This window comes from Engystomops pustulosus, chromosome 4 (genome assembly GCF_040894005.1).
Source record: "Engystomops pustulosus chromosome 4, aEngPut4.maternal, whole genome shotgun sequence".
NCBI lineage: Eukaryota > Metazoa > Chordata > Amphibia > Anura > Leptodactylidae > Engystomops > Engystomops pustulosus.
This window is the reverse complement of record NC_092414.1, coordinates 17,818,351-17,841,793: the sequence shown is the minus strand read 5'-3', so window position 1 is coordinate 17,841,793 and position 23,443 is coordinate 17,818,351. Positions and strand designations below refer to the sequence as shown.

The 23,443-nt window shown below is 42.1% G+C and overlaps 2 protein-coding genes and 1 long non-coding RNA gene across 3 annotated transcripts; all 3 read left to right on the top strand.

Annotated features, from left to right (window-relative positions):
- Window positions 1–1,348: 1,348 nt before the first annotated feature.
- Window positions 1,349–7,903, top strand: LOC140126185 (polymeric immunoglobulin receptor-like). The gene is made up of 6 exons (XM_072145368.1): window positions 1,349–1,501; window positions 1,706–2,044; window positions 5,518–5,853; window positions 6,531–6,854; window positions 7,419–7,456; window positions 7,631–7,903. Exons 1-5 carry the CDS (start codon window positions 1,453–1,455, stop codon window positions 7,442–7,444), a joined length of 1,074 nt encoding a protein of 357 aa, XP_072001469.1. The 5' UTR covers window positions 1,349–1,452; the 3' UTR covers window positions 7,445–7,456; window positions 7,631–7,903.
- A 3,817-nt stretch (window positions 7,904–11,720) lies between these two features.
- LOC140128876 (uncharacterized) lies at window positions 11,721–12,531 on the top strand. Its single transcript, XR_011855167.1, has 3 exons — window positions 11,721–11,782; window positions 11,986–12,049; window positions 12,464–12,531. It is a non-coding gene; the product is annotated as an uncharacterized lncRNA (long non-coding RNA).
- A 1,032-nt stretch (window positions 12,532–13,563) lies between these two features.
- Window positions 13,564–15,954, top strand: LOC140126186 (T-cell immunoglobulin and mucin domain-containing protein 4-like). The gene is made up of 4 exons (XM_072145369.1): window positions 13,564–13,696; window positions 13,970–14,305; window positions 14,678–14,762; window positions 15,874–15,954. Exons 1-3 carry the CDS (start codon window positions 13,648–13,650, stop codon window positions 14,722–14,724), a joined length of 432 nt encoding a protein of 143 aa, XP_072001470.1. The 5' UTR covers window positions 13,564–13,647; the 3' UTR covers window positions 14,725–14,762; window positions 15,874–15,954.
- Window positions 15,955–23,443: the final 7,489 nt, after the last annotated feature.

Below are 23,443 nucleotides of genomic sequence, written 5' to 3'. Positions count from 1 at the left end.
AACCTTACACTACCAGGGACTCTTACAAGAATCTTTTACTGCTGTAAACTATCAGAAATAATCCCTTTACTGTCCTGGAAAACCCGGATGTGCGCAAAGTTCCTCTTCACTGTCCTAAAGCACCCAGGATACTGGCAAGAAACCCTACACTTCTAGGGATACTGACAGTAACCACCCAAGACCACCATGGATGCTGACGATTACTTCTACCCTTCTAGACCACCAAAAATGACTCACAAGAACCTTTCACTATCCTAGACTAACGGGGGACACTGACATGGACCGTTTACTACCCAAGACCATCAGAGTTATCTCCAGAATCACCTGCCTGCTGGAACATGGTGGATAAAACCTCAAACATTTAGATTGTATGATCTTCACACCTCATCTCTAGTGACTTTATTCAAATGTATTCTCAAGTATTCTACAGAAATATTTCACAACCATGGTGTGACCACAGTCTCTACTCTACTACTTCATGGATGCTGACGATTACCTCTTCCCTCCTAGACCACCAAAGATACGAACAAGAACCCTTCACTATCCTGGACTACCAGGGAAACTGACAAGAACCCCATTACTGTAGTAGACCACCAAAGATGATAAGAATATTCCCATCATTCCCTTACAGTGATACTGACATGAAAACCTTCACTTAGACCACCAGAGATATTGACAATAAACCCTTTACAGTTATGGACAACATATGATGCAACCAAGAACACGATTACTGCCCTAGGCCACCAGAAATACTAACAAGAAACCCTTAACCTTCATAGACCGGAAACCTTCCACTGCTATGGATACTGACAGTAACCACCCATGACCACCATGTATGCTGACAATTACCTTTACCCTACTAGATCACCAACCTTACTAACAGGAACCCTTCACCAGCCTTACACTACTAGAAATTTTTATAAGAACCTTTCACAACCATCAGAAATAATAACAAGAAACCCTTTTACTGTCCTGGACAACCTGGGATATGGCGAAGTTCCTCTTCACTGCCCTAAAGCACCCAGGATCCTGGCAAGAAACCCTACACTTCTTGGGATACTAATAGTAACCACCCAAGACCACCATGGATGACGATTACCTCTACCCTCCCAGACCACCAAAAATACTAACAAGAACCCTTCACTATCCTAGACTACCTTGGAAACTGAGAAGAACCATTACTAATCATGACCATCAGAGATATCTCTAGAATCACCTGCCTGCTGGAACATGGTGGATAAAACCTCAAAAAATTAGATTGTATGATCTTCTCTAGTGACTTTTTTCAAACATGTTCTCAAGTATTCTACAGAAATATTGCAGAAATACTTCAGAACCATGGTGTGACCACAGTCTCCACTCTACTACTTCCTCTTTCCTGCTTCACGTTAGTCCTTTATAAGGAGAGAATCCTCTACTTAGCAATCTGTGTCCTGAAGAAGACTTCTCGGAATGGATATGGGCTCGGGATGGATTATATGTCTTGTCCTGTCTACTACAGGTAGGTGTGCCATCTTTAAACTTTTTCTTGTGCTTTGGTATCATTGCCCTTATGTTGTTACCTTGGTGTCTTGGGTGTTGGGATGTGAATGTTTTGAAAGTTGGCCACTCTATATATGATGGTTTGGGTTTCTCCTTCTTCTATGTCAAAATTACTGATTAAAATATAGATTTGAAGTCTCGAAACCTTGATTTTTCTCCACAGCGTTGGCCGCGCCACCTGAAACGGTGGAAGGTTTTGTGAACGACATGTTGAAGATACCGTGTAGCTACAGCATTCAACATGGCACGTATCCCGTGTGCTGGGGGCGAGGCGGCTGTGGTTTCTTTTTTTGTAATAATGTGATCCTCAAGACTGATTTCCACAAAGTGACCTCGAGGAAATCTGACAGATACCAGTTACTGGGAGACATCGGTCAAGGGGACGTGTCCCTGACCATTTCTGGGGCCACCAAAGAAGATGAAGGAACCTACTGCTGCCGGGTGCAGGTCCCTGGTCTAGGCAATGACCTGAAAAAAGAGTTTGAAGTGGTGATACAAGAAGGTGAGATACTTTTTTGTGTATATGGAGGGGAACTGTATGAAGGGTAGGTCAAGAAGAGGCCTACTAAGAGAAAGTCCATAGTATGACGACCAGACAACATATTATAGGTTGAGGTTCTTCTAGATAGGGAACTTAGATGTCTTACCAATGCTGAGGGCCTGTAGTCAAGTTCTTACCGTCTATGGAAGTCACCTGCCATAATCTAGGCTTTAGAGAGAGGCCGTAGGTGGTACCATCAGTCATGCATCGAAGCTCCTGGGCCCCAGTGCTCCTAACTGTGCCCCTAGTCTACCTATAATCCTTTGTAATGTAAGACCCCCCAGGGACAGTGGTGTTTTCTATCTCGGCACCACCTATGGCCACATACGAAGCACATTTCCTAATATTATCATTTCACTACAGAAAATCCAGTAACGGCCGGTCATCCTAAAGGAACGGAGCAAGACATGTTCAGCATGAGAAAGTCATTCATCGACATAAAGTGCATTACCAAATATCCCGTTTTTCTATGGGAAAAATTTAGGGAACCATGTGACCAAACCAGTCAGAGCATCTTTCCAGGGCAGTGTAAAGGTTCTGCTTCCTGGTCCCTCAGACAAGCTGAAGAACAATGGGGAAGGTGTCAGACTGCTGCCGCCCCCTATGGGTTATGTGTGGATTCTGTATTAGGTCTTTATTTTATTGTCCTCTTCTAGTTGACGATTGTCCTGATGATACAGATTAAGACCCTTTATACAAAACGTCTTAACAGCTTAAGCACAGAACTCATCTTCTATCTTCTCACAATATCTTATACAGCAGGATGATCTGAGCAAATTGATTTATCAGTTATGGATTATTTTTTTCACAATTTTTGTACAATCTGCTCAGTTCCTCCTGGTCTATAACATGCTTCCAGCAGATAGGACACAATATACAATCTGCTCAGCTCCTCCTGCTCTATAACATGCTGCCTGCAGATAGGACACTATGTACAATCTACTCAGCTCCTCCTGCTCTATAACATGCTTCCTGCAGATAGGACACTATGTACAATCTGCTCAGCTCCCCCTGCTCTATAACATGCTGCCTGCAGATAGGACACTATGTACAATCTACTCTGCTATTCTTGCTCTATAACATGCTGCCTGCAGATAGGACACTATGTACAATCTACTTTGCTATTCTTGCTCTATAACATGATACCTGCAGATAGGACACTATGTACAATCTACTCTGCTACTCTTGCTCTATAACATGCTGCCTGCAGATAGGACATTATGTATAATCAGCCCAGGTGTATTAGCTTTATAACATGCTATAACCCGATTGTTGGGAGACCATTCTCGAGATTGTTGGAGGTCCCAGTCAGGGGCGTAATGATCGCGGTCGCAGGGGTCGCGACTGAGACCGGGCCCATTGTCAGTCAGAGGCCCACACCTGACCCCTCAGCGCAGCACAGCGGGCAGATGTTTTAAATTATGACAGCTGCGGGTCTTCCCGGTACAGCGCTCTGGCACCCACCCCACGCACCTCACCCGCTGTCCCTACCCACCGCATCCATCGATTGTGCCCACGCAGGCTTAATGACGCGTCTGCCTGTGCCAGGGTCTGCTGAGGTCTATGACCCGCCACTTGACCTGTGTGTCATCGTGTCATCAGCCGTCGTCTGCCCCGGATCCCCAGATGAGAGAAGGCGCGAAGAGGAGCGGAATCAGGTAAGAATTTTATTTTTTATTTTGCTTAAGCATATGGGGCCCTGTTTCTATTTGGGGGGGGGGGGTATAGGTGAAAGTTAGAAAGTGGCTAAATGGGGGGGGGGGGCATTAATTATGGCTACTGGTGGATGGGGACATTAATTATGGCTACTGGTGAAGGGGACATTAGGGGACCTGTAGGGGCGCTGTGGGGACATTTCCCTTTTTCATACGGCAGCGCCCTCTTCTGGTCAACTATAAAATACATTTTTAGATATTTTTGGTAATTTTTGAATCCTTTTAACTGATCTGGTAACTTATCCCATTTTCTCCACAGCATGAAATTTAATAGAGGGGGGAGGTGCATAGAGAGAGCATATCAGGGACAAAAAAATCACATAATGATAGTTTATTATAGTTCAGCTTTGTACACCAGGTCCAATTGTTGGGGAGCTACACATCCCAGCAGGTCCTAAGAGTTGCACTTTATTATAAAGGAAAGAAATATAGGGGTACTGATTCTTGTCCATAGGATAAGCTACTACGATTAATTCGGTAAATATGTCCCAATATTCCAAAAAAATCTGTATTTAGAACAAAGGTTAAGTTTGCAATTTTCAAATTGACACAAAATTCAGTTGATGATTCCAAGAAGTGAATAATCACATTGTAGGCAGTAGTGTATCCACAACGCATCAAACGCCATAACCTGCTTCAGAGGTCAATGCAATGTGGAGATATGGTAGTTATGTATCTCTATGTGGATAACTAGTTTGTTGTGAAGCAGCAATGAAGCCAAGCTGTTGTAGTGAAGCAGTTAAGCTAAGCTGTGGTCATGCTGCAAGAATACAGAGCTGTGATATGATCGATCCAGCGCTCTTATTAATTAAGAAAACTTGTGAATACTTGGTATAGAGATAGAATGACTTAATGTGGCATTGCTGGGGCATCTGCTGATGTAACATCTTGAACAGATGGAAATGTAGGCAGGATGCCGATTTCAGAATAAGCTGGAATAATTTATCAGCTAAACTTGTGTTACATACAATAAGATACAATTACCGGTATATGTACGCTATGCAGAGGCCGGACCTCTTGATGTATCTGATAATGGTGGAGGGGGGGGACTTTATCATATAGCATATCGTAGGACAAATTTGCCCCATTGAGAATAATTGAAATGTGGGTAGTGGGTTTTGGAAATTATTGAAACTCACTGGACTCCTCCCTTCTATTTGGGTGACCTTTGTGGTAGGTGGTGAAGATATCAAAATTACACTTTCCGTTTCAAGCCCATCCACCCTAAAGCCAATTCTATAGCATAAATGTAAATCTGTTCTATATAAAAGGTACAACAATAATTCACTAACACCACTTCCCATTTCTTACATATACAATTAGCTAGTAAGGGATATCAATCCATTCCTTCTGATCTACGTCCTCCAGAAGACTGCACACAATGGTTGTGGGCTTGGGTTGGGTTCATTGCCTTGTCCTGTCTATTACGGGTAGTTACCTGAAGGGTTTATGCCACTCATTGGGGTACAAGACTACAATCATCGGGATATATATTATTTACATATAGGATATTGGGCAGAAGTAGGAGCCTCCCACTCTTTTTATGGTAGAATAGTCTTGTTCTTTTACAAGGTATAGGAGGACATGCAGGAGACACAAGTCCTGACAACCTTCCTAGGTAATAGTGGACTACAAGGTGAGACCTGAGGGGAGATTTAGGGAACCTCAGCTCTGGAGTACATAATAATTTCATTTCTATGAACACATTTTTCTCAACAGCTATGACATTATCTGATACGGTGACTGGTTTGGTGGATGAAATAATCACCCTACCCTGCAGTTACCCCATTGCAAATTCTGGATATCACATGTGCTGGGGACGAGGTGGTTGTCCAAAGTCTAAATGTAATGATGCGCTCCTCAAAACTGATGGAAACAGAGTGACCTGGAGGAAATCTGACAGATACCAGTTACTGGGGGACATTACACAGGGGGACGTGTCCATGACTATCACTGGGGCCACCAAAGAAGATCAAGGAACCTACTGCTGCCGGGTGGAGATCCCTGGACTATTCAATGACTTGAAGAAAAATGTGAAAGTGGAGATAGAAGAAGGTGAGATACTTGTTGGGGACCTGTTTGGAGTAGGACAGCCTAAGACTGTGGAAGGAAAGGGACATCATACATTAAGGAAAGATCAGATGTCTACTTACCAAGGATGATGTCTGGGAGTAGTGTTGGCCATGGACTTATCGGCCTCCACTTTTCTTACACTTTTTGATTTAGAGTCCAGAGATTTATGGAGACTCTCAACCACCTGGGTCAAGTGTAGTTGTTACAACTATGAAGAAGTCAGGATAAAAGTATTGGGCTGTGGGATCACTGAGGGCTTCTCCAGTATCAGCAATGTCTTTAGCTAAGGTCTCTGACTGCCCTCTATATGCAATAAGTGAATACTGACTATATTCTGTAGTTTTTCCAATGGGAAGGCAGTCATGTAAGAACAGGAATGCTCCCTTTGATGTCCATGGTGCTGAGCACCGAGCTGAAGGCATTGGATCAAATTGTTGCATGAGAACCTTTAGAGAATCTCTTGAACTTTCTGACCAAAATAGAGATTGTAGATCTGATTGTGGCAATCCATTTCTGAGACAATTCTGGTCTTCTTTGATCTGCTAGATAATCACCTTACCATTGGACAAAACTTAACCTTGATTCAATATGGTCGCTTTCAGGATGGTGGCCATTTCCATATATAGTCTAACACCCACTACTTACTTCTATATACACAGCTGACAACATTTCGAGCCACGTAGGCGACAGAGTAAAGTTACCTTGTAAATACGATGTCAGCAAGGGAACGTCCCGTATGTGCTGGGGGCGCGGCACATGCCCAATGTTCAGATGTACCGAGGCAATCGTCTGGACTGATGGCAAAAAAGTAACCTGGACAGAATCCGAAAAGTACAAGCTGGTAGGAAACATAAACAATGGGGAGGTGTCCTTGACCATCAATGGAGTCACCAAGGAGGATGAAGGAATGTACTGTTGCCGGGTGGAGCTCCCGGGACTGTTCAACGATCAGAAGAATGAAGTCAACCTGGAAGTGGAATGTGGTAATTTATTATTATTAATATGAAATGTATTCAGGATAGGATCTATTATATATTTAGAGCTAAGCCCAGTGTTCCTTGTGTCCGCCAGATAAAATTATTCTGGGGACTTATTCTCCATCATCTCCTAGAATTTAAGTAGCCTCCAAAGTTGGTTGTTTTCTGCTGCATCTCTGTCATCTAGTATTATGTTAGAACCTGGGCCCACCGGAGGATCATCTGATTCTCCGGTGGGCCAGTCCGACACAACTTGATCCGGTGCCTGCAATGAAAAATAGTATTTACCATGGGGTGAAAGAAACCAGAGAATGGACCCTTCTTAGTGACAATGTTAGCTAAAGAGGATTAACAACCTGGATCAGGAAAAAAGATGGAAACACCACAGCCCCCTATTTAACGTTGTTAGTAGTGTGATGGTGTCAAGCACTGCCACCACCCACAATGCCCTTACCAGAGACACTTATGTCACCCGTAGGTCGCGCTTTTTGCTTCACGTTGCAAACCCTTCATGTGGAAAATTTTTTTTAAAAATAATATTGGATATTGTTTTTCCCCTTTTTCTTCTAGATGGAGTCCAAAATGTGAAACACTAATTCTTTAGGAAGGTAATGAAAAAAAGATCACTTTTCAATCTTTTATCCAGCATATTTGATTCCATAATAAAAGGGGTAATAATCTGGTAAAGAGGATGAGGGTCCCACCGTTTATGGGAATCCATGTCCATCTTTGCCCAAGGTTCGAACCGTTGTTAACCAATTTTACGTTACATGTTTCTGCAGTTGTGCATGCTATATACGGAGGACCAAAGAGCTACAGCTAAAGAGGGAGGGCGGCCATTTTGAACTCCAGAAGTCTACAGGAAGCCAAAGCTCCGTCAGATCTGGATGAAGTTTAGATACATTTTCTTTTAATCTGTGCTGATTATTACAGTTTCACTATTGTACTGATTGTATAACACTAAGAATTCTATACATTTAAGGATTATGCTCAATTATTACAATCTGTGTGTTGTGACCTTCATACTATCCCAATAAAATGTCCTACTTATCCAATATGGAAGATGACAACTTTTATTTAAACACCAAACATTTTCTTCTAAAAACAAGACAAGCAATGGATAACAATGCTACAGGAAGAAATTCTGACCAAAAAAAACAATTAAAGTGATTCTAACACCACCACCACCAAGCGTTATAATCTGCTGACAGAATATTTTAGAGAAATACAATGTGATTCCCATCTTATCTTTATTATGAATGTCATATATAAAATTTCCAAGTTATTGTCAGATTATTGCATATGCAAATGAGGCAGTTGATGTGCTCAGGATGTGTTCTCATCACACAAAACACTGATCCCCTCTAAAATCACTTCCCTCTTGTCCCCCTCTCATATGTTGCCACATGCTTCTCACAAGACAAATTTCTTATCTGACTGAGAGCGTAGTGATAAAGGCAGGAATATCAGTGATCTGGTACCGAGGACACACTCGGGTGCACCAACTGCCTCATTAGCATATGGATTGAAATGGGAGTATTTCACAAACAACATAATGGACAGAAATAATAAAGACATGCTGAAAATCATAGTTCATGTCTCTTGTAGCATAGGAGTACGCTCGGGGGAGGTGGTAGACTTCTTTCAAATGTTCATCAAAAGTGCGAGTCTAAATAATAAACAGAACAGGGTATATTCTGCAATCACTACTTCTCCTTTCTCCTCACTGATTGTTGTTGTCATTAAACCCCCTGCCTATTATGTGCTGCCCTCCATTACTAATTCACACCTATCCATGGCATTTATGGGTTTGGTTACATAATAGAAAAGCGCATGTTGGAATGTGATGGATACAATATTGATTGTGAGAAATTGAAGCAAGATGGAAAGAGGTCTTAAAATTGATAGAATTAGGAAACGGAAAGTCCGTTCCTGCACAAATTATCTAAGCTCCGCCCTCGATGGTCCTAATTTGTTTCACTAAATCATGGAGAGAACTGTGCAGTCACACAGTTACAGCTGCACAGTCCTCTTTATCCCATCTCCTCAGCATAGGGAGCAAACAGTACTGAAAGCTGAATCATCAGCTATTAGTCTGACAAGGACCCCTTTATTAGCCCAGACCAAAAGGTATGCTGACAAATTCATCTTTACCACTTTAGACCCCAAGGTATACTGACAGGAACTCTCTTAGGATCTTAGTGATCTTAGACAACCAGAGCGTCAACAATAAACCATTCACCGCCCTAGACTACCAGGGATACGGACAAGAACCCCTTTACGTAGAAGACCGCCATGATGAGAAAAATCCATTAATTCCCTTACAGTGATACTGACATGAAATCCTTAACGTAGGCCACCAGAGATATTGACAATAAACCCTTCTCAGTCATGGCCAAAAAGTGATGCAACCAAGAACACGATTACTGCCCTAGGCCACCAGAAAAGCTAATAAGACCCCTTCACTGCCCCAGACCACCAAAAATACTAATAAAAACCCCTTCCCTGCCCTAGGCCACCAGAAATACTAATAAGACCCCTTAAGTGTTCTAGGTCACCATAAACACTAATAAGAACCCCATTCACTGCCCTAGGCCACCAGAAATACTAATAAGACCCCTTAAGTGTTCTAGGTCACCATAAACACTAATAAGAACCCCATTCACTGCCCTAGACCACCAGAAATACTGACAAGAAACCCTTCACTGTCCTAGGTCACCAGAAATACTAATAAGAAACCTTTCACTGCCCTGGGCCACCAAAAATACTAATAAGACCCTTTAAGTGTTCTAGGTCACCATAAACACTAATAAGACCCCCATTCACTGCCCTAGACCACCAGAAATACTGAAAAGAACCCCATTTACTGCCTTAGACAACCAGAAATACTTACAAGAAACCCTTCACTGTCCTAGGCCACCAAAAATACTAATAAAAACCCCTTCCCTGCCCTAGGCCACCAGAAATACTAATAAGACCCCTTCACTGCCCTAGGCCACCAGAATTACTTATAAGACCCTTCACTGCCCTAGGCCACCAGAATTACTTATAAGACCCTTCACTGCCCTAGGCCACCAGAAATACTAATAAGAACCCCATTCACTGCCCTAGGCCACCAGAAATACTGACAAGAACCCATTTACTGCCCTAGACCACCATAAATACTAATAGGACTCCTTCACTGTCCTAGGCCACCTGAAATATTATACAAACCCATTGTATTCTGGTGGCCCTAGGCCACCAGAAAGTCCAGAGACCGTCCACTGCTATGGATACCAACAATAACCCCCCTTGACCAGCACGTATGCTAAAAATTACCTTTATCCTACTAGATTACCAAGTATACTAACAGGAACCCTTCACTAGCCTTACACTACAAGGGACTCTTACAAGAACCTTTCACTGCCTTAAACCATCAGAAATAATAACAAAAAACCCTATTAATATCCTGGACAATCCGGGATGTGGCTAAGTTCCTCTTCACTGCCCTAAAGCACCCAGGATACTGGCAAGAAACCCTACACTTTTAGGGATACTAATAGTAACCACCCAAGACCACCATGGATGACGATTGCCTCTACCCTTCTAGACCACCAAAAATGCTCACAAGAACCTTTCACTATCCTAAACTACCTTGGAAACTGAGAAGAACCATTACTAATCATGACCATCAGAGATATCTCTAGATGCCTGCCGGTACATGGTGGATACAAAACACCTCAAACATTCAAATTGTATGATCTTCACACCTCATCTCTAGTTACTTTATTCAAATATGTTCTCAAATATTCTACCGAAATATTGCAGAAATAGTTCAGAACCATGGCGTCACCACAGTCTCTACTCTACTACTTCCTCTTTCCTGCTTCACGTTAGTCCTTTATAAGGAGAGAATCCTCTACTTAGCAATCTGTGTCCTGAAGAAGACTTCTCGGAATGGATATGGGCTCGGGATGGATTATATGTCTTGTCCTGTCTACTACAGGTAGGTGTCCCAACATCCAGCTTTGATATCACTTACCCTTATGCTGTCACCTTGGTGCCTTAGGTGTTGGGATGTGAATGTTTTGAAAGTTGGCCACTCTATATATGATGGTTTGTGTTTCTCCTTCTTCTATGTCAAAATTACTGATTAAAATATAGATTTGAAATCTCAGAACCTTGATTATCTTCCACAGCGTTGGCCGAGCCACCTGAAACGGTGGAAGGTTTTGTGAACGACATGTTGAAGATACCCTGTAACTACAGCGTTCAAAATGGCACGTGTTACATGTGCTGGGGGCGAGGCGGCTGTGGTCTCATAGCTTGTTATGATCCAATCCTCACGACTGATTATGACAAAGTCACCTGGAGGAAATCTGACAGATACCAGTTACTGGGAGACATCAGTCAGGGGGACGTGTCCCTGACCATTTCTGGGGCCACCAAAAAAGATGAAGGAACCTACTGCTGCCGGGTGGAGATCCCTGGTCTAGGCAATGACCTGAAAAAAGATTTTGAAGTGGTGATACAAGAAGGTGAGATACTTTTCGTGTATATGGAGGGGAACTGTGTGAAGAGTAGGTAAAGAAGAGGCCTACTAAGAGAAAGTCCATAGTATGACGACCAGACAACATATAATTGATTGAAGTTCTTCTAGATGGGGTCTAGTCAATGGTTTGGTCAAGTCCTTACCATCTATGGATGTCACTTGCCATAATCTAGGTTTTAGAGATTGGCCGTAGGTGGTACCATCAGTTGTGCCTTGAAGCTTCTGGGCCCTAGTCCTCCCAATGTACCTCAAGTTCTTTGTAATTAGGGGTCTCCCAGGGACAGGGGTTTTTGCTGCGGCTACATTTCTAAGCACCTTTTCTAATATTATTATTTCACTACAGAAAATCCAGCAACGACAGGTCATCACCCGAAAGGGACGGAGGAAGACATGTTCAGCATGAGTAAGGAAATTATCCATATACTTTGCGTTACCAAATATCCCATCTCCCAATGTGGGGAAACCAGTCAGAGCATCTTTCCAGGGCAGTGTAAAGGTTCTGCTTCCTGGTCCCTCAGACAAACAATGGGGAAGGTTTCAGACTTCTGCCGCCCCCTATGGGTTATGTGTGGATTCTGTATTCTTTATTTTATTGTCTTCTTCTAGTTGACGATTGTCCTGATGATACAGATTAAGACCCTTTATACAAAACGTCTTCATCGTAAAGCAGGTAACGCTTGACACTCTATAAGTATAGACATTCATCAAAGTGGATCTGTCATCTTAAGCACAGAACTCAGGACACTATGTACAATCTGCTCAGCTCCCCTGCTCTATAACATGCTGCCTGCAGATAGGACACTATGTACAATCTGCTCAGCTCCCCCTGCTCTATAACATGCTGCCTGCAGATAGGACACTATCTACAATCTGCTCAAATTCTTTTGCTAATCCTAATAATGACCTGTAGGGGCACTGTGGGGACATTTCTCTTTTTCATACTACACAGATGTATGCAGCGCCCTCTTCTGGTCAGCTATAAAAAAGCATTGCATGGCTGTTTTAAGAAACACATTTATTGTGCATTTTTGGAATTTATTTTATTCCTTTTAACTGATCTGGTAACATCTCACTTTCTCCACAGCAGGAAATTAACAAGAAATTATCTGGAAAATGAAAATAGTAATGTGTAATAAAAGAGATATGTTAAAATCTCCTGTGTGATTTCTTTAGTGGGGGTGGGGTGGGGGATAGAGAGCATATCGGGCAGAAAAATCACATAATGATAGTTTATCATATTTCAGCTTTTTGGACCAGGTCCAATTATTGCAGAGCTACAACTCCCAGCAGGTCCTAAAAGTTGCACTTTATCATACAGGAAAGAAATACAGGGGTACTGATGCTTGTCCATAGGATAATCTACTGTGATTAATTCGGTAAATATGTCCCAATATTAAAAAAAAAACAGTATTTAAAACAAAGGTTAAGTTTGCAATTTTGAAGTTTGACATAAAATTCGGTTGATATTTCCAAAAAGTGAATAATCACATTGTAGCCAGTAGTGTATCCACAACACATCAAAACGCCATAACCCGCTTCAGAGGGCAATGTAATGTGTAGATGTGATAGTCATGTATCTCTATCTGGATAACTAGTTTGTTGTAAAGCAGCAATGATGCAAAGCTGTTGTAGTGAAGCAGGTAAGCTGAACTGTGGTCATGCTGCAATAATACAGAGCTGTGATATGATCGATCCAGCGCTCTTATTAATTAAGAAATCTTGTGAATACTTGGTAGTAGAGATAGAATGACTTAATGTGGCATTGCTGGGGTCATCTGCTGATGTACAGTTGGAACTCTTGGTGCCACTTTAACAAATGGAGATGTCAGAGAGGTTCAGAATAGAACCTGTATAGTGCAGAATATCTTGACAGCTGATCTTGTGTTACATAATATACAATAAGATCCAATTCTATGTACGCTGAGCAGAGGGTGGACTCTTGATGTATCTAATGGTGGCGGAAGGGGGGCACTTTATCATATATCGTATCATACAACAAATTTCCCCCATTGAGAAGAATTGAAATGTGAGTAGTGGGTTTTGGGAACTCGCTGGACTCTGGATGACCTTTGTGGTAGGTGGTGGAGATATCAAAACCACACTCTCCGTTTCAAGCCCATCCACCCTCTAACATCTAACATCCGCTCTACAGAAATTGTTACAACATTAATTCACCAACACCACTTCCCCTTTCACACGTATAAAATTAGCTAAGAAGAGATATCAATCCATTTCTTCTGATCTACGTCCTCCAGAAGACTGCACACAATGGTTGTGGGCTTGGGTTGGGTTCTTTGCCTTGTCCTGTCCATTACAGGTAGGTACATGATGGATTTATGCCACTACAGTCACCGGGATATACATTATTTACATATAGGATATTGGGCAGCAGTTGGCGGCTCCCCCTCTTTCAGGGTGGAACCGTTGGGTTCTTTGCCGTTACAAAGTATAGGAGGACATGCAGGAGACACAAGTCCTGACAACCTTACCTATTAGTGGACTACAAGGTGAGACCTGAGGGGAGATTTAGGGAACCTCAGCTCTGGAGTACATAATGAATTCATTTCTATGAACACATTTTTCTCTACAGCTATGACATCATCTGATACGGTGACTGGTTTGGTGGACGATGTACTAACCCTACCCTGCAGTTACACCACTGCAAATTCTGGATATCACATGTGCTGGGGACGAGGTGGTTGTCCAAATTCTAAGTGTAATGATGAGATCCTCAAAACTGATGGAAACAGAGTGACCTGGAGGAAATCTGAGAGATACCAGTTACTGGGGGACATTACACAGGGGGACGTGTCCATGACTATCGCTGGGGCCACCAAAGAAGATCAAGGAGTCTACTGCTGCCGGGTGGAGATCCCTGGACCATTCAATGACTTGAAGAAAAATGTGAAAGTGGAGATACAAGAAGGTGAGATACTTGTTGGGGACCTGTTTGGAGTAGGACAGCCTAAGACTGTGGAAGGAAAGGGACATCATACATTAAGGGAAGATCAGATGTCTACTTACCAAGGATGATGTCTGGGAGTAGTGTTGGCCATGGACTTATTGGCTTCCACTTTTCTTACATGTAGTGATTTTGAGTCTAGAGATATATCAGGGCTCTATAACACCTGGGTCAAGTGTCTTTGTTACCGCTATGAAGAAGTCAAGAGAAAAGTATTGGGCTGTGGGATCACTGAGGGCTTCTCCAGTATCAGCAATGTCTATAGGAGAGGTTTCTGACTGTCCTCTATATGCAATAAGTGAATACTGAAGATAGTCTTTCATTCTATTCTTCCAGTTGATCTTCCCGTTGATATTCCTGAATGTCCCAATGACATGTATTAAGAAACTCAACATGAAGAACCTTCTACAGTAGGAAGCAGGTACCTTGAAGCCCTTTCTTAGGTTTAACTATGACTAAATGGGTCACTATTAGAGATGAGCGAGCACTAAAATGCTTGAGTGCTCGTTATTCGAGACAAACTTTTCCCGATGCTCGAGTGCTCGTCTCTAATAACGAACCCCATTGAAGTCAATGGGAGACTCGAGCATTTTTCACTGAAAGAACACATTGAAAGAAGAACACTGAAGAAGACACTGCAGATGTTTTCAGATGTTTTCACTGAAAGAACACATTGAAAGAAGAACACTGAAGAAGACACTGCAGATGTTTTCAGATGTTTTCACTGAAAGAACACATTGAAAGAACACAGTGAAGAACACATTGCAGATGTTTCCATACATCTGCAATGTGTTCTTCACACATATTGCTCTTCACATACTATTGTGAAGAACACCGTTCGGCACGCATGTCTTCGGCTAAGTGAGCAGATGTACGGAAACATCTGCAATGTGTTCTTCACTGTGTTCTTTCAATGTGTTCTTCACTTAAATGATCCTGTGTTCACTGTTTTCATTGTATTCTTCACTGTTCTTCACTGTCTTTCCTTAAGTAAATGCTCGATCTCGAGCAGGGGAAATACTCGTCCGAGCAACGAGCCGTTCCAAGTACTCTAATACTCGAACGAGCATCAAGCTTGGACGAGTATACTCGCTCATCTCTAGTCACTATTTGTCAATTAATGGGCAAGTCGTGCAAATATAGTGGCCAACTATCTCAGACATCCATGTAGAAGTAAATGGAGTTGCCAGACATACGCCACCAGTTATCCATTCACTCAGAGGTGCTCAAGGGATTGGTCGGAATATCTGAGAGTTATGATGCACCTCGTAAAGAGGAGATAACTGACCTCAATAGTGATGCAGCCAATCACTGACCTCACTTGTACATCACATGACTTCTAAGTCAATTGATTGGATGTAGCAGCCATGTGACTGATGTACATGACATCATCACACCCAGATCGGAGGTGACCACCTGAGCAGCTGGGTATATAACCAATTTCCTGCTAATTTTTAAGAACTTTTTAAGAACTTTTATTTAGAAAAAAATGTGCTCTAGAAATTTTGTGACATATCTTCTTCTCTTTGTAGCTCGAAATGATGTGAATTCATCAAGGGCTGGAAAACCGAAATAGAAATATGCAATAAAAGATATATGATTTAAAAAAAAAACTGCTGTGTGGTTTATTGAGTAGAGGGGAGATCACATTGACCGAAAACTGCTCAATCAATGCAAAACTACAACTCCCATCATGTTCTGGACTGGCTCTATACTCGATGTGGTGGCTGAATTGTGTCACTGCAGCTTAGCACCCATTAAAATCAGTATGAGTTTATCTGAAGTACCTGGGTCTGACCACTACAAAGGAAATGGCGCTACCTGCTTCCTGTAACATTCTCTGTATTATCAGTTACTGAGAAAAGCTGATCTGTGGTGGTCCTGGGTGTCAGACCTCCATCAATGTGATATAGAAGACCTATTCTATGGATATGATACCAATATGTTTTAGTGTGGAACATCCCTTTAAGAAACTCTAAAAGTTAAAAAGGTTTAAAAAAATTTGATATTATGTCATCTGCTAACATTCTAGCTGACCACAGAAACCAAACATCCTCCCTGATGCACAAGTAAAAGAGAAGTCATTATTGAGTAAGTGGATGTCCAGATGTGAGATTCATAGTAAAATATTAGTATGAGGTCACTGAATTTACAGAAATTTTTTTTAAAATGATCTACAACCTGATAAAAAAAAATGCTGACAATATTACTAAAAATGTATAATATTCCCACATAGCATTTCCAGCTCACAATGAGAAGGCTCACTAGGCCCTCTGTTATGGACACTAGAAGGTTGGTCAGTTACGATGGCAGAAGTGGCATCTAGTACCTCATAGGTTGGTGAGGACTTCATTACGAAGCTATGACTGTTAAATTTGTTGCCAGATGTCTTCAACTCCCGGCACCATATCTCCACACTGCGCCCATAAAATACCAGTAACAGTGTTCCTAAATATTATATACCTCCCACGGCACTAGTGACCACTCTCCCCCCCCCCCCCCAAAACAAATATTGAATCCACTGTGTGGCCCTACTAGTTTATTATAATATATACTATATTCCACCTGAATAAATTATAGTAAATACAGCACCCGCCCATTAATTATACATATTAGACCTAACTGTAAGGCTTATGGATCCTAATGCAGGAATTTTATATATATATATATATATATATATATATATCATATACAACATCCTCCTAATTTGTAAATATATAAACAGCTCCTCTCACAGAATTCAATGATATACAGGTCCCACAGTTTAATTAAAATGCAGCCCCTATATACAGATTCCCCCCATGAGTTTAATTATTTACAGCCCCCTATATACAGATTTGACCCCCCCCCCAATGTTTCATTTAAATCATGCCCCTATATACAGATTCCCCTTACAAGTTTAATTATATAAAGTCCCTATAAACTGATTTACCCCACCAATTATTATTTAAATCATGCACTATATACAACCCTCCCACTTTAATTACATGTAGTACCCTATATAACCCCATCCCATTCAAATACAGCCCCCTCCCATATTGATGTAAAGCCTCACTCTCTAGTTATAATATATATAGCCTGCCCTGAGCGGAACAGACAAAAGGATCTGTGCCACTCTGTATATCAATCATGATGGTGGCAAAGGGCACATGAATCGCCAACATTATGTTCTCATATTCTGCCGCCCCCCTCAGGGCACGGACATTTGCCGCCTGCGGCAAGATTTTCATCTCACCTCATGGCAGATGCAGCCGTGTTGAACTCCAAATCAGTATATCCTTTAACAGGTGTCTCTCCTCTAGAATGTTGGAATTTTTTCTCTAGCCCCTACTGTTCCTATGCAATCAGTGTTGTTAATGTGTGCACCCAATATGCTAATGAGGTTCTATATTGTCAAGTAGGCAGTTGCAGACAGCTCAGGACCACCCACCTGACAGTATCAGGTGCTGACAATAATGGAATGGTTTGAGCAAGAATAGAGAGGGTGTAGAAAGTTGGAGTTGGTGAAGGTCCTCCTTAAAGGCATGTAAGCTCACAGTAGTCATAAAATAAATAAATCATAGCTTAAAGATGCCGAATTATAACAGTAAAAATTGTACACTGTATAAAATGACAGCGACACAATTCTATCTGCTGATATTTTTTATCATATTCATAATAACCCCAATAATGACCTGTAGGGGCGCTGTGGGGACATTTCTCATTTTCATACTGCAGCGCCCTCTTCTGCTCAGCTATAAAAAAACATTGCATGGCCCATTTTAAGAAACACATTTATATGTATTTTTGGTAATTTTTTTTCTTTTAATCCTTTTAACTGATCTGGTAACATCTCACTTTCTCCACATCAAGAAATTATCTGGAAAATCAAAATAGTAATGTGTAATAAAAGAGATATGTTAAAAGCAGCAATGAAGCCAAGCTGTAGTATTGAAGCAGGTAAGCTGAGCTGTGGTCATGCTGCAAGAATACAGAGCTGTGACATGATCAATCCAGCGCAGTTATTGATTAAAGGACACCTGTCATCAGGTCTCTGTCACCAATTTCCTTCCCATTTTTAGGAACTTTGAAAATTTGTTCTAGAAATTTTGTGACATATCGGGGGACATTAATCATAGTCTCTTAGACTGTTTTGAGCGTTTTTTTGCGCAAAAATCTGGCGCATCTCGTTAATTGGCGCACGGCAAAGTTCGGCACTTAGTGGTTTTGAGTCCCTGCGCCGTATCTGACATAGTGGGGGTCATTTACTTAGGGCCCGATTCGCGTTTTCCCGACATGTTACCTGAATATTTCGGATTTGCGCCGATTTTCCCTGAATTGCCCCGGGATTTTGGTGCACTCGATCGGATTGTGGCGCATCGGCGCTGGCATGCACGCGACGGAAATCAGGGGGCATGGGCGAACAAAAACCTGACGGATTCGGAAAAAACGCTGCATTTTTTAAAAAAAAGTGTCGCGGGACTCGCGCTTACCTTCACTAGGTATTGGCCAGTGAACTTCAGGGCATTCCGGCGGGCCTCGGGGAACTTCAGCGCAGCAGCGCCACCTGGTGGGCTTCGGAGGAACTACCATAGTGAATCCCGGCCGGACCCGAATCCACCGCAGAGAACGCGCCGCTGGATCGCAAATGGGCCGGGTAAGTAAATCTGCCCCAGTGAGAGCCTCCTATACAGATGTTTGCAAGGGATCTATCACAAAAATCACTTTACATTACTAAAAACATAAATTTTAGGTTCCAAAATGAAGAATTCCCTCTATACAACATGGAAAATACTTCGGAGCAGTTTTAATATGTAAAATTTCTCCAGTAACGACTCCATCATTGTCTATGGGATCATCTCTGGGAGTGATTATTGTCTTATTGTACAGATCTGAGAATATTATCCGTCTCCATTTCCTGTAAATTATAATAAAAAAGGAAAAGACTCATTTCAGCAAGAATTTTTTATTTTTTTTTACATCTCTGTAACTTTCAGTCCCTGCAGTTACATCACAATGATCGTTTTTTGTGCAGAGATGAAGCCCTGAACGTTCTGTCACATTTTCTCAGTCTCCTTTCATTATTGCTCACAAATGAGATCTAACAATTTGAGACAAATTTGGCGCAAATGAATGGGACATGAGACAATTCCAAAATGCATTTACTAAGGCAGAACTAGATCCATCATAGATCAGGAGCCAAAAAGCAGAGCAAACCAGGCGCAAAAACAGGCGAACCTGAGACCCCCTATGATTAATGACCCCCATCTTCTTCTCTCTGTAGCTTCAAATTATGTGAATTCATCAAGACCTGGAAAACCGAAATAGATAATAAATATATAGGATGAAAAACTACTGTGTGGTTTATTGAGTAGAGAGGAGATCGTATTGTGAATGACTGAATACTGCTCAGTGAATGCAAAACTACAACTGGCTCCATTCTCAATGTAGTGGCTGAATTGTGTCATTGCAGCTTAGCACCCATTAAAATCAATATGGGTTTATCTGCAGTACCCAGATCTGACCACTACTAATGAAATGGCGCTATCTGCTTCCTGTTCCATTCTCTGTCTTATCAGCTACTGAGAAAAGCTGATCTGTGGTGGTCCTGCGTGTCAGACCTCCGCCAATCTGATATAGAAGACCTATTCTTTATATATTTTACCAATATGTTTTAGTGTGGAACATCCCTTTAAGAAACTAAAAAGATGATGAATTATAAGGTTAAACGTTGTACATTGTATTAGTGACACAATTCTCTCTGCTTTTTGCTGATATTTTTTCTCACATACTGGTTAGTTCAGGAAGTTCCACTTCACAAGATGCAGACGAGACGTAACCCCGATAGTTAATGTCATCATTGTGAAACTTGTGTGGTCAGTATTTCATCTCACTCACGTTTGGTCCTGAGACCCCGACAGTCTCATCATAGACAGAGTGTGGAGCAACATGTCCCCCCGGATCACAAAGACTCAGAACTCCGCAGTCAGATGTCTCTACGTCTTACAGCTCATAGGTAAGTGACTTATCTGGCATAGGGTGGACTAATTTGTGATCCTTAGCATATGTAATTTCCATACAAGCTTGTCTATCGGGAGGGCAGAGGTACAATTCACACCTGGGCCATGGTCTCTTAAAGGTCTAAAAGGGGGTTTCCCATGAAAGAAAATTCTCAAATTTCAATCCCCTCGTGATGTCTACACAATAAAGATCATTTTTACCCTCCTTACTTTACAATTTTACTCAGTTTTATTGCAGTTTTAGCTCCTATCACTCAGTGATGGTCAGTGTAATATTCCAGAGTGTGAGTGGGGACTCTGAGCAGACACTTCATCATCCCTCTGTGCTATGAGATGCTGTGTGCTGACAATGTGCTTAGATTATCAGGGTACAGGGTTTATCTAGCTTTTATTTAGCTTCTGAACATTCTACTCATATCTGACACGTAGAAAGAGAGAGGTGCGACAAATTAGAAATAAGAGATGATGAGGTCCATGAGTTGCATATTACACACAATGACATTCTCAGCTCTGCTATCACAGCCATTATATAGTGTCAGATCTACCATATACCCTCCCTCCCCCTGCCCTTATCTGTCTGTAGCTTTACTCTTCTAACAATGGGGCTCATTTACCAAGGGTCCTTTGGCCTTGGTTCCGCTGGGTTTTCCCGTTTATTTTGGATTTGCCCCGGATTGTGTCGCATCGGCGCCGGCTTGCATGCGGCGGAAATCAGGGGGCGCGGCAGTTGGAAAACCCAACGGACTTGGAAAAACCGCTGTATTTTTTTAAAAAATTGTGTCTTACACTTACATGCACCAGGAAGAAGATGGTGAACTTAATGCAAAAAAAATTGATTAAAAACATTTGTGTTGATTGGGAGAGAAAACCTCTATCGATGCTTCCGGTTTCCAGGGCAACGCTGGCTCCAGGCAAATAAGTCATGTGACGAAGTCACGTGATCCGTGTCACGTGAACTGGCGATCGGGAATCAAAGTGCGCCCGATAAATATAAGAAGAGAATCTGAGAGTTACTAGCTTTATCAATGGTTAACACGTAAGTATTCCCAATGAAAGATAAAAGAATATATTTTTGGATGCCATAATTATTTGTAAAAAACCCAAAGTCATTTTTTACTTCGTTGCCCTGGAAACCGGAAGCATCAATAGAGGTTTTCTCTCCCAATCAACACAAATGTCCGTTTGAAACGCGTAGGAACTATGGATTAACACTGTGGATAAATGAAGATGACACAATAAAAGTTTGAAAGTTCATCGGTGTTGGCTGGACCATCGAATTTTTTCTAATTTGTACACATCATGCATATGAATCTGGATGAAAACTAAGGGACTTGAAGACTATATAGAGCTCCGGTCACACCATATTATATTTTCTTCAAATCTTTGGATGTCTTGGATCCATCCTGGGACCGTTGTTTGAGCTCCCCCTACAGATGAGGTGCCGCATCACTTTGAAACTTTTATTGATTTATAATCCTGTATGTTGTTGGATCTAATTCACCTTGTTGCCTCTTAGTGAAATGTAAATTGTATGATAAAATACAGCAATATGTGACTATTCTCCAAAGGCCATCAATACGCTGGAAACCCCTATATACCCCTATGCATGGTAACATTTATCACATATACATAGGGTGTCTCTAAACATTAATCCCTTACATTACAGCAGCTCTGGTGACATCAGGAGAAGTGACAGGACCGGTGAATGGAGCAGTGACCTTACCCTGTGTCTACAGGATTGATAAGTATCGACACTCCATATGCTGGGGGCGAGGAGGATGTCCATCCTTGGGTTGTTCTGATGAGATCCTCAGGACTGATGGCTACAATGTGACCTGGAGGAAATCTGACAGATACCAGTTACTGGGGGACATCACACAGGGGGACGTGTCCCTGACCATCACTGGGGCCACCAAAGAAGATGAAGGAACCTACTGCTGCCGGGTGGCGGTCCCTGGATTATTCAATGACATGACAGAAGAGATAAAAGTGATGATAGAAGAAGGTAAGACTTTTTATATTTGCAGTGTATGACGTATATTATAATACTTTGGAGGTTGGGTATTAGTCTGAGAGTCCAGAGAAGAGCATTCCAGAGAATTGGTGCAGCTCGGGAGAAGTCCTGGAGACGGGAGTGAGAGGTTCGAATTAAGGAAGAGAATATTCTAATATCACTGGCAGATCTAAGAGCACGGGAAGGGTGATAGACTGAGATGAGAGAAGAGAGGTAGGGGGTGCAGCATTGTACAGAGCTTTGTGGATGAGAGTTATTATTTTAAACTGTATTCGAAAGGAGACTGGCAGCCAGTGCAGCGACTGGCACAGACTGGAGGCATCCGTGTAGCGTTTGGTCTGAAAGGCGAGCCTGGCTTCTGCATTAAGAATACATGGAAGGGGAGAGAGTTTAGTAAGTGGAAGACCGATTAGTAGGGAGTTACAGGAGTCTAGTCGAGAGTAAATCAGAGCGACAATTGGTGCTTTAGAAGTTTCAATTGTCAGAAATGGTCGGATTCTGGAGATGTTTCTGAGATGCATGTGGCAAGAACAAGCAAAAGATGGAATATGGGGTGTAAAGGAGAGGTCAGAGTCCAGCACAACCCCAAGACGGCGAACTCAGTGCTATAGTGATCCGACAGACCCAGATGGAGAAGTCAGGGTTGGGTCAAGGAGAGAGAGGAGTAAGGCAGGGGTGATGTTACGTGCAGAAGTATATAGCTGGGGGTCATCAGCATAGAGATGATACCGGAATCCAAATCTGCTGATGGTTTGCCTGATGGGGGCAGTATAGAGGGAGAAGAGAAGAGGACCCAGGACCCTGAGGAACCCCAACACTGAGAGAAAGAAGAGAGAGATCCAGAAAAGGAGACACTAAGTGAGAGATGGGATGAAAACCGGGAGAGCGCAGCCTCCTGAGGAGGAGCTGGTGGTCCACAGTACCAAACGCTGCCGATCCAGGAGAATGAGGAGAGAAGAGGGGATGATTTTAAGCTCAATATTCATTTTTCGGTTTCTTTAGTTTTCTCCGTGTGATGCCTTAGTGGTATACAGCGTGTGATCAATAATATGTATACAGATGCATCATCACATGTATAGTAAATACATG